General features: G+C 37.8%; 2 protein-coding genes across 3 annotated transcripts in view; one reads left to right on the forward strand and one right to left on the reverse strand.

Annotated features, from left to right (window-relative positions):
* LOC115942447 (cystin-1) overlaps positions 1-383 on the forward strand; it is a 133,029-nt gene extending 132,646 nt beyond the window's left edge. Inside the window, exon 3 of the transcript XR_014138327.1 lies at positions 227-383. The gene's annotated coding sequence lies outside the window, so the exon portion shown is untranslated. The remainder of the gene's footprint in view (positions 1-226) is intronic.
* Positions 1-12,235, reverse strand: part of TAF1B (TATA-box binding protein associated factor, RNA polymerase I subunit B) — a 68,764-nt gene that overhangs the window by 3,473 nt on the left and 53,056 nt on the right. For both annotated transcript variants that reach the window (XM_081797224.1, XM_081797225.1), the window contains 3 exons: positions 10,522-10,612; positions 6,448-6,518; positions 5,594-5,816 (listed from right to left, as the gene is read on the reverse strand). In XM_081797224.1, coding sequence (XP_081653350.1) covers positions 5,594-5,816; positions 6,448-6,518; positions 10,522-10,612 — 385 coding nt within the window. The remainder of the gene's footprint in view (positions 1-5,593; positions 5,817-6,447; positions 6,519-10,521; positions 10,613-12,235) is intronic.

Raw genomic sequence — 12,235 nt, forward strand, 5'->3', positions numbered from 1 at the left:
AAAAATGCTAGCACCATCCAGGGGTTAGCTACCACACCAGGGTAACAGATGGTACTGGAGCCAGGACTCACAATTCCTTGCCCAGAAGTCCTTCCATTCCAGATGGGCTGCTTCTTTTTACCATGCTCAAAGCAAACAATAGCATACAGGAGGAGATTCTGGGCATAGTTTTATTTTTTTATTTTTATTTATTTATTTATTTTTAAAGATTTTATTTATTTGACAGAGAGAGACACAGCGAGAGAGGGAACACAAGCAGGGGGAGTGGGAGAGGGAGAAGCAGGCTTCCTGCCGAGCAGGGAGCCCGATGTGGGGCTCGATCCCAGGATCCTGGGACCATGACCTGAGCCGAAGGCAGACGTTCAACAACTGAGCCACCCAGGCGCCCCTGGGCATAGTTTTAAAATAAAAGAAAATAAATAATCCCTAATCCCCACCCAAAATAAGACACCGGACTTGATAATGTAGCCTACAGTCTTGTACCTATTATAGAAAGAAGAGTTTACAAAGCAATTTTACTTATCTTAAAAGTAGTAGATCAAGTCTCCAACTACCACCAAATCTCTAATTACGAATCTCTTAACTCTAACACTCCATCTCTAACTATACCAAGGTGTAGGCAATCCAGGGGACAGAGGAACATGTTAAATGGTATCATAGGTTGTAATCAGCAAAATGCAGACTATGGGAAATTGTATAGGACACAAAACCCGGATTATTCAACAAGTAATTTTTTCCCTGCAAGGGGACAAAAAAAAAAAGACATAAAAAGGGAATTTACCAACCAAAACACTTAAGGGATATCTTAGTTACTTGCAATGTATGGGCCTTATTTGGATTGAATTATATTAAAAATTTCATAGCAACTGGGAAGATCTAAACATTGACTGCATGTTTGATAATATTAAGGAATTACTATTTGTTTCTTAATGTCCGATTGATGTTTATTATGATTTTGTTTTTAAAAACATTATGACATTTGAGATATGCTTCCAAATAATCTGGGGGCGGGAGTGGAGGAGTGGGTTGGCATGTGGAAGCAAGCCTAGTCATGTTGACAATTGTTAAGGCTGAATGACAGGTACAGGGGGGTTCATTACACCATTCTCTCTATTTTTGAATATACTTGAAATGTTCCAGAGTAAAAAGCTTAAAAAAACAGGTAAACAACATATAGAAGATACAAACTTTTAGATATTGGATTTATATATGGTCCTACGTTCCTGAAAGAAAGTTTGTGTGTGCACCACAAAACTCTGCCTCCATCAGTTGTGACTACGGATAACTAGCCTTGGTTCTCTCACCTGTAAAACAGGAAAAAATAACAGTGCCTACCTCATAGAGTGAACAGAAGTATCGAATGAAAATATATATTAAACACTTACCCAATGGTCGGCACACAGTAAGGGCTCAAAAATGTTCACCTCCACTTTACTCCTTTAAAACTGATTTTTGTTTTCACTTAAAATCTTAAGACTACTTTAATAATCTAAAATAAAGCCAAAACTCCACGTATTCACTAATAGGACATTTAAAAGCCTCAAATACTCATTGATTGGTTTAACAGAAATCAAATATAAGCCATTTACAGGAATTCACACAAACTGGTGGTCTCTTGCTCTTCTTTTCTTTTCAATTTCAGCTATTGTAAGAGAGATTCTTCCAGACAAATGGTTACAACAAAAAGGGCAAAAAGTATTGTTTCTCTTACCTAGGGAAGCTCTACACCAGAAAGATAAGAAAAGGTATACAAATTATTTGCTCCCATAAGTACTTTTATTTTTAAGTTGAATCATTAACAATACCTTATAAGGATTATATTCTTTATCACAAACTCAGAAAACTCTCCTAGAGTTATAAGCCATAAAACCAAATATAACATACAATAATTTGTTATTGCCAAGTATTTTGCTGTGAGTAGAATATGTGCCAACGGATGTTCCTTGAGCTCTGACACAGAAAATAAATGAGTGTGGCAAATGGATGCTATAAGAATATGTTTATACAAACAATTTTATGTGAAGGGATAAGCACAGGTTTACATTTAAAAGAGGGCTGTAAGGTACATTTAAACTTCCTTATGAGAACTTCCTTGTGAGAAGTTGGAATGTATGCAAAAAGAATAGTCTCTCAAGTCTGTATACATACAAAATTAAATAAACCTGCTAACACAAGTTAAAGTTTTGGTGGTCTGAAAGATGTTCAAATTTGGCATATGACATACATATTTGAGTACTGTTTTTTTTTTTACTCTAATTTAAAATATTAGTTAAAATAAAATTTTTAAAATTCAAATCAAATTTTTATGGGACCCCTCAAGAAAACTGTGTGTGTATGGGGGGGGTAGGGGGACATCCAAAGCCTCCCATTTCCTGTGGATGGCAATTTGAAGTACCTCGGCTGTTCCTCTTCCTGTGGAAGGAGAGAGGAACCACCTGCCCCTCTCAGGGAGGCCAGGGACAGATACTTGATTAGCCAGTGCCTACAACGGGTCTTTAGACCCAGCTAATTGTCAGTAACTGGCCTACTTACAGATGGGTACTTCTATAAATGTGAGGAATATTAAGGGCATTCAAATTCATGAAGACTGTTCATTCTGCCTCAGATAAGAAGCATAAACAACCTCTCATATCTGAAGTGCTCTTATGGCCTTAGTTCTCAAGGCCTGAGTGTTCTCACAAGTATTTTACTGTACAACATTTGTCTCTTGAACCCTCAGACATGAGTCCTTCTGTGTAACAAAATTCTCTATACAGCTGAAGATCTGCTCTCCTAAGCATCAAAACACTTCATTTTAACCATTTTGTATGGACATCTTTTAAAACTGAGTTATACATTATTAGTATAAATTATAAATTTATAGTATAGTATAAATTAGTGTAAAATGAAATTAGTATAAAAATATAAAGTATATTATTACAAGTTGTTCATTTTTACTGTAAAAATATTAGAAAATACAGCTTAGAAAAACAAAGCCAAAGAGAATGCACACAGCATTTTGGGTCATGCTCTGTGTTAAAGCTGAGACCCCATCAGGCTTGTTTTGTTAGGTGGAGCAATTAAACAGTGTGTCAGGAATGAACTTCAGACTGCTGTAATTTGAGTTCTTTTGTCTGCTTCTGATTCTGATGCTGGCTCCTCTCTCGTTTGTCAAATAGATGTCATTTATGTTTGCTGTCAAGATGACTATCAGCAGAGCACCTCTCAGTCTCCCTCCTGCTTTGTTTCTTTTGATGATGAGAAGTTTGGAAATCAGACAACTCAGCCTGACAGAAACACACCTGAAGGCAGAGTGCGCTGGCTCTGAGTGAGGGGCTAAGGGGCTTTCTGAGAAAAGTGCGTTGGCTCTAGTCATGGACTTTGTGACATTTTTATTGGTTGGTGGAAGCCTTTTTTGCTTACTCTGTGGTTCTAGGCTATGGTCTAAATAGGCAAGGCTGACAGAATTTTGGTGCATAAAGTCATGGTATCACTGATGCTTTGTCTATAGGTTATAATTTTTAGCCTTATAGTTCATGCAGAGAAAAAAAAAATCTCAGCTGTTTCATCTCTGAGTATACAAGGTCTATTTGTAACTAACTGTCTTATATGACTGTATTAAATCTGTGAAGATTTAGAAAGATCTAGAAATCCACTGATTGCACCATGGGAAAAGCATAAAGGTGTAAGCTCCCCCCTAACTAACTCGGGACCGATTCCGCAGGCATGAGAGACAGAAGGGCATAGAGCACCACTTTCTAACTTAACTGGTCTCATGCGGGTGCTCCTCACCGGCCGGGACTACAATCTTTTCTCTTCCTTTTGATGAAATCTTCACATCGGAAAAAGCCATTGCACTGACCACCGCACAGGAATGGAGCACGGCAGACGTGGTGCCGAGCCTGGGGTTTGGGTTCCAGACTTTTGGAATTACTTAAATACTTAGTTACTTTCCCCGTTGCTGCTGCCAAGTCAGCGCTGCTCTACAGTCATTCTAGACTCAGCTAAACTTTTGTTGAGTAGTAAATTTTCATACAGATAACTTCATTTTGTTATCTCCTATTGTAGTTCCTACATTTTACTTATCTTTCATTGATACTCAACTTAGGAAGAGAAACTCTTTAATAGAAAATTAGTTTTATTTAACGTAATGATCAGAGTTATCATGTATTGAGATTTACTATATGACAGATACCAAAATCTCATTTAATTCTCATTCTCTAATTTTTTTTTTAAGATTTTATTTATTTAGTTGACAGAGAGAGACACAGCAAGAGAGGGAACACAAGCAGGAGGAGTGGGAGAGGGAGAAGCAGGCTTCCCGCTGAGCAGGGAGCCCGATGCGGGGCTCGATGTGGGGCTCGATCCCCTGGGAACATGACCTGAGCCGAAGGCAGACGCTTAACAACTGAGCCACCCAGGTGCCCTCTCATTCTCTACTTTTCATGCATTCATTCAACACATAACTGGTGAGCACCTACTATGTGCTAGGCCCTGTTCTAGCCTCTGGGATTTCTCATTAATTAAGACACTCAAGGACCTTATATTCTATTCTAGTGGGGGAGGGCAGACAAATAAGCAAAATAAATATATAACAATCTACTCAATACTGACAAGAGCTATGAGAAAGAAAACATAGGCAAGGGGGGTAGAGAGTGATGAGGTGTGCGTGTGAGGGTGAGGGGAGAGTTGGTGCTATTTTAGACAGGATGGGGAAGTGAAATGTGAGCAACAACCTAGCAGGAGTAAGTCTGTGTGGACATGTGGAGGAAGAGCATTCCAGGCTGGAGGCATAGCATGTGCAAAGGCCTGTGTGGGGAGTGTGCTCGGCAAGGTCAAGGAACAGATAGGAGGCCGGTGTGAACAGGGGCAGTGAACGTGGAGCAAAGGAGGCAAGCAGGGAAGGTCAGAGAACTGCAGGGGCCTGTAGGCTCCTTAGGGTCTTTTAACTTTACTTTGCGTGAGATGGGAGCCACCGGAGGTTTTCAGAAGAGGAAGAAGATCAGTATTACACGCTGTCTGTGCCATGGGGAAAATATAAAGATATAAGCTCCCCCCCAACTCACTCGTACGCTGGTTTTACCACTGGGACAACAGAGCTGTAGAGATGGTAAATCGCTTGCCCACAAGGAGCAAGCAGCAGAGCTGGGATATGAACAGACCAGTTCGTTAGCACGTCCTCTTCACTACTGGGAAACTGCCTTATAAACAGTTTCTATGTACAAAGAGTGAGATTAGTATAAAATGAAGTTAGTATAAAAATATAAAGGCACAATGAAAAGTCTTTATAGTCTAAAACCTTTTTCAGTTTTGCTGAGATACTATCGACATAACATATGTTAAGTTTAAAGTGTGCAACGTATATGTTGTGAAATGATTGTCACAGTAAGGTTAGTGTCCATCTAAAACTCTTAAACAAGACTCAATGTATAATTCCAATTTTCTTGATTATAAGCCCAACATCTTCTAATTCCAACAAATAACCTATCTAGTTCTTATTATAGTCAACCGTAATTTTATGTGACTTCTTTAAATTCGAAAAGAACACTACTTCATGCCAAACTAGAGATTTCATGTTATTTTTTATCCTTTGATTTCTAAAAGCATCACATACCTTCTACAGAATTTCTGTGTACTAAGCCAATAAAGTGAATTCTTGGTTGTCAGTGACTGGTCTTTCTTCTTCAGGATCCCCTGGAGGCCATGTCCATGGAAACAGGTTCTAGCAGAGTCTCCTTCAGTCCAGTTGAACTGAAAACTTGAAGGACTTTTCTTTTCAACAGTTGGTGCTGAATCAACCAGTGTGCTAAATTGTTTTTGTAGACTCACCACCATTTCTGGAAACAGAGGGAAAAAGGAAAGGAATAAAATAAAAACTAATGTTAAATCACAGATGAGTTTACTTGTTAGCAATGTACTAATGTTGGTTTCTTAGTGTTGATAAATGCACCACAATAATGCAAGAGGATAACAACACGGGGAGCTGAAACTGGATGAGGGGCATTGGGAAACTACTTAAAAAAGGTAAAATGTATTTTTACCACAATTAGGAAAAAAAATGAACAAGACAACTTACAGGCAATTCTCCACAGAAAGAGTTCTGAAAGTCATAGAAATAATAGGATGATTTTAGATTTTGGTGGGAACTTAAGTTCTGTTTTAAAGAATACAGTGTTCCTGAAACAGATTCCTCTGGAAATTTCTTACAGAGGATGGTATTTCTTTGGATGGGCACTGGAACACTTGCTGAAGAAGCAAAATAATTCCTTAGACACTTTTTAAGTTTATTTATTTATTTAAGTAATCTCTACACCTGACATGGGGCTTGAAACACAACCCCGAGATCAAGAGTTACAGGTTCTATAGACTGAGCCAGTCAGGTGCCCCCAGGCACTCTTTAAGAAGTCAAGATATTTAGCTTTTCTACAATAGTACTGCTACATGGCGTTAAGAGACAGCACAACTCACCTCTTCTTTTATATACCACTGCTCTGTCAATGGATGAGTGGTAGAGTGGCTTTTCGCTTTTCCACATATACCTATACAATGCAAAAAAACATTTGGAGCAGAATGGAGAAGAAATGGACCTAAACACATTTCAGAGAAGTTTCTCTGAAGCAACATCTGAAATTCCTGATACTCGGTGTAATTGCTCTGCCTTAGAATGACCACCGACATGCGTCTGTAGAGCTTACGTCACAGATGTAAGCAGGCAGCACTGAAGGAGACAGCAAGCCAACAGAATGACATGCTCATCCCAAAAGCCTCCCAGATGCCATAAGGTCCTGAAGAAGATATTAATTACACAAAAATGTAGAAATGGTTTCCTTCACCATAAAATTCTCTTGCTGTCTGTTCTCAAGAAGTGAAACCACCACATAAGAAACAACTGTTCCTCCTTGCCCTTGCCCATCTGCCCTTTTGCTGAGGATTAAATCAGAGGTACTTCTGGTAACTCATACAAAGCGAACAGTAAGTACCGGTCTTCTGATGTAGAGGTGCAATCAATGTTAATAAATTATAGTTTTCCTGAAAATTATGTGTGAACTAAATTTTAGTGAACATACCACATTTAAAATATATCAGAGAACTTGTCATTGAACCCTATGGTAAAGGAGTTTGTGATTCTTTCAAATATCTTTTTTGTTATTTGTTTTCTTAAATAATAAATGTAACAATATACTCAAGGTAAAAAATAATAAAGAAGTTTCCTATAGTCTAATCCCAATCGGTGGGTAAACCCACTATTAAAAATCCCTTGCAAATACCTAATCTAGACAGAATCTCTTATGCATTTATAAGGCATACACAGGTGGCAATTATGCTACAGGCAAGGAGGCATTACTTCCTCGGGGTCATATGCCCAGAAAATGGGAAAAGTGATCTAAAATAACATTCTGTCTAGATACTCCTTCTTTAAAAATGTACCTTACTTTGCTTACCTCTTCCCCAAACTACAAAAGATACAAAAAACGGAGGCACGTCACAAAGTCCTAATGTTTTCTGCAGGAATCCTGCAGACTTCTCTCCAGTTTTCCCATATGCTTTTGTTTCCCAACTAATAAAAGTTAAGGTATAATTTACACACAAACTCACCCTGTTCATTGTACAGTTCTGCTGGCTTTGGCAAACACACACAGTCATGTAATGACCACCACGGTGAATACACAGAGCAGGCCCATCAATCCGAAAGTCTCTCATGCCTCTTCACAGTCAAGCCCTCTCCACACTCCCAGATTCCTGGTCTTAAAACTACTGATATCTGTTTCCATCCCGATTATTTAGCCTTTCCCAGAATGTCATATAAAGGGAATCATACCCTGTGTAACCTTTTGAGACTTTCATTCAGCATAATGCATTTAAGTCATTCATAGTGTTGGATGTATCAGAAGTTTGTTCCTTTCATTGCTGAACAGTATTTCATTGTATAGATTTACCTCACTTGACTTATCCATTCACCAGCTGAAGGGTATTTGGGTTGTTGCCACTTTTTGGCCATTGTGAATGAAGCCACTATGAACGTTCAAATAGAGATTTTTACGTGAAGTTGTCATTTCACTTGGGTAAATATGTAAGAGAGCAAACTACTAGGTAGTGTAATAAATGTATGTTCAACTTTATGAGAAACTGTCAAACTTCCAAAATGGCTGCACCATTTTAAATCCCCACATTAGGTATGGTCAGTTGTTTGTTCATTTCGCTTTGTTTTTGGCCATTCTAACTGGTGTGTAATGATACCTCATTGTAGTTTTAAATTGCATTCCCCTATTAACCCTAATGATGTTGAGCATCATTTCATACATCTTCTTTACTGAAATACTTGCTCAAATCTTTTGTCCATTTAAAAAATTGGGTTTTTGTCTGTGTTCTTACTGTATGAGAATTCTTTATTCTGGATACAAATCTTTTATCAGATATGTGATGTGCACATATGTTCTCCCACTGTATGGCTTCTCATTCTCTTAACAGTGTCTTTTGAAGAGCAGATATTCTTTCTTCTGATGAAGTCCAATTTATAATTTTTTTCTTTTATAGATCATACTTTTGGTATATCTACAAAATTTTGCCTAACCCAAAAGGCTAAAAAGATTTTCTACACATGCTGTTAAATTTTCTTCCATGTTCCTCCCAGCATCTTCCATGACAACTGGAAGTCATCAAAGCCACCTCGTAAGCTGTTATTAGGTTTTCAACTACTGTTTATTAATGTTTTTCATAATCTCATACATAGGGACCCACACTTAGCTATGGAAAATGCTTTAATAACTTTCATCTAACAACATGGAAGATGATGTTCAAAATAATGGGAGAAAAAATTACAAATTTATGTCAACAGTGGGGGTCGGGTAGGGGCTCTGTGCCTAAGCACTAGTCAGTAGTGATTTATATACGGTATTTCACTCAGCTCAAAGCACCTACTCCATACAGAAGTATCTTGGTAATGTATCCCCTGGACAATCTCTTCCCTGAGTCCTGGTCTCTCCCTGGAAGATGCCATTTTGGAAATAGACATACTCTCTCTGGTCATTAAATTCTCCCCTAAAGTACCTAAAAGTCAGTAAGTCTAAGATCTGTAACTGAATGCTGAAATATCAATTTGGGCTCTAATAGCTATGTCTGCAGTGTAAGCTGGTGCCTGGCTTGAGCTAATGAATTCTTAGTTACTACTGAGATGCCTGAGTGGCATGGTCCTTGAATACCTAGCCTCTCAGTATCAGTCAGGACAACCCCTGCTGGCACCATAAAAAGGAAGGCCCAATGGCTTGTACTCCCAAGTTAACCTAAGACAACAGAATGAACTCCTGTTCTTCCTGATATTCTTGTAACCACTGAGATCCAATGACCAAAGAGACATTCCTTCTCTGACAAGGAAGAGGAAGGACCCAGTTTCCTGGGTACCCACAGGCTGTCAGAATAAGTTCACACCCCACCTCTTTTCTTTCATCATTGTGTATCAAACCTGAATAGTGAGAAACTACTACACCTCTCCCCTTTTTGGCAAGGATCCTCTTCCCCACAGTGCTTTATTCATCCCCGTAAGTCTGCTTTTCTATTTAAAAGCTCTCTTAAATGTAGAAGAAAAATAATCCAGTTCCACCTGTGAAAACTGAAATTTAGTTCTTAGAGCACAAAGCAGGCATTATTATCCCTATTTCATTGATGAGGAACTTAGAGCTGAATGAATTATTTTAACTAATTTGAGGAGCCTTGATTTTCTCAAAATATATAAAATTAGTTGATCAATTGAGCATTATTATAAATTTACTAAAATACAGAGACATTAACTTTTTCTTCAAAGTCTTGTAGAGACTCAAAGTTCTAAGAATAGATACAAAACTGTTCAAATCAGAGATCAATAGAAATATACTCTATGTTATGTAACATATAGTGTCTATGAAAATTTATGAGCAAACTAAATTTCAGTGTGCCGAGGCTAAGAAATCAAGTAATTTGGCCATGGTTACACAACTAGTCCGTAGTGCAATCAGGATTCAAACCCAGCACTGTCTGTCTCTATAGGTATGCTCCTTCCACTCTATTACAATGAACCTACATCAGAACGAGAGTTCAGAGTCAAATGGTGAGACTGAATTAAATATCCTCTCTTTGTGCTTTCCTCTGTTTTGATTTTTGCAGGGATCTTTATTTGGGGGAACATTCACTTTATTGGGGGACAATTACATATGTCATAGGCTGATACTTGTAATCTTCGTAATACGGAAAGCAGATGGGAAATGATCAACTTTGAGAGAGGGGAAGGAGAAGGAATATTAGAAATGTAGGTGTGACTCACACAAATTATAAAAAATTAATAATTAAAAAGAGGACATTAATGGAAACACTGATGAAATCCAAATAAAATCTGGAGGTTATTTAATAGTAACACCAAAAAAAAAATCTCAAATAGAACATAGGGCTAATATTTCTAGAAAAAATGTCATAATGCTAAGGAGTCTAACTGCTGAAACGTCAGCTTTCAAATATAAGGTAAGAGACTTAGAAATCAAGCAGGTAAACCTAAAACCAGAAGAGACAACATACTTTGCCCTGGCTTCCTCCCACTTTTGTTTTTTCTCATCAACAGATTTCTTCATCACTTGGTACCATTTTCTGAAATCAAACCAGGGTTTATCTGAAAGAAATGAAATCCATGATTAGTAACCAAATAAGTCACATTATAACCATATACATTATTCATTTGAGTCTTCATTCATTGATACAACTAAACACTATGGAGTCAACATTATGGGAATTATGGAGTCACTGTCTCCATACTTCAACATGACTCCTGAGCAATCTGTCACTGAGTTCCTATCTATATTGTGGCCTTAACTAGATTATACTAAAACCATCTTTTTTTTGAGACAGAAGGAGCATGAGAAGACACCTTGTTCAACCTTTCACTCTGTGTAGAAGCTGACATAAAGCAATGTGTAGAAAGAAGTATTTCACATATATTCTGGAAAGAACTCACAAATTGATTTCTACCATTAAATCCGAGCTCTTAAAACCAATGCACATATATGTGAAATCTTGAAAGAAAAAAGAGTCAAACTCCTAGAAACAGTAGTTTCTACTCTAACAGAGTAGAAAAGTAGTTCCCAGGGGCTGGGGGGTGGGAGATAGGGAGAGGTTGGTAAAAGGGTACAAAGTTTTGGCTCTAAGATAAATAAGGTCTGAGAATCTAATGTAAAACATGGTGATTATAGTTGATCCCACTGTATTATATCAAGGAAATTTGCTAAGGGAATAGGACTAAAATGTTCACTCACTCACACACACACATACACACACACACACACACACACACAAAAGATTAAAATGTGAGGTGATAAATGTATAACCAGATGAGAGAATCCTTTTGCAGTGTACATGTATATCAAATCATCAAAATACACACTTTAAATATCTTACAATTCTATATGTCAATTATACCCCCAAAAAGCTGAATTATTAAAAAAAACAACAACAATGAACATAAATACTAATGAGGGAACTAAGGAACTAAAATTGAATTTAAGAATTCACTTCACTGAATTGCTCTTAGGCCAGACACTATGTTAGGCACTAAAGATCCATGAAAAAAATAAATAAATAAATAAGAAAGACATGGTCCCTCCCTCTAGAAGCTCACAACCTACCTTTCTATCATTTATGTCGTGCTTTACTCTATGTCAGCTATTCTTAGCACTTTACAGACACTGACAATCTAATTGGGATAGACATATGTAGTCCACCAGGTCCAATTCAGTGTGCTAAACCTCTAACAGGTGTTTGGATAGGAGCAGCTGTCGCAGGAGTGATTGGTTTTGATTTTGGAAGTGGTAAGGTTGGGAGTGGGTGTGAAGAGAAGGTAGAATCTTGAAGAATAAAGGTGGATTTGTCAGGGATTGAGGGAGTCGGGGGGTAAGACGGAAAACATTTCAGGTAGAAGAACAGCGTGAGCAAAGGCTGAGGCATCACAACAGATGGTACAGTCACGGAACTGCCAGTGTGCTCACGGTCTAGCATGGCTAGTGAGGAGAAGCCGGGAATGAAAAAGCAGGCTGGTCTTTACACATCATAGGAAATCATTGAAGTTTAGCAGCCTAGATGTACAATTAGATAATCACATGAAGAAATAATTCTGGTATAAGGCACATTTTGTATACAAGTGTTTGTATATGTGTACTTATATATTTTTCAAAGTCTTCCTTACGTTTATTGCATCTTTTAATCCATCACTTACAATGACTTTGAATTTTTTTTTTTTTTT

This window comes from Leptonychotes weddellii, chromosome 10 (genome assembly GCF_054177405.1).
Source record: "Leptonychotes weddellii isolate Sample4059 chromosome 10, ASM5417740v2, whole genome shotgun sequence".
NCBI classification, from domain to species: domain Eukaryota; kingdom Metazoa; phylum Chordata; class Mammalia; order Carnivora; family Phocidae; genus Leptonychotes; species Leptonychotes weddellii.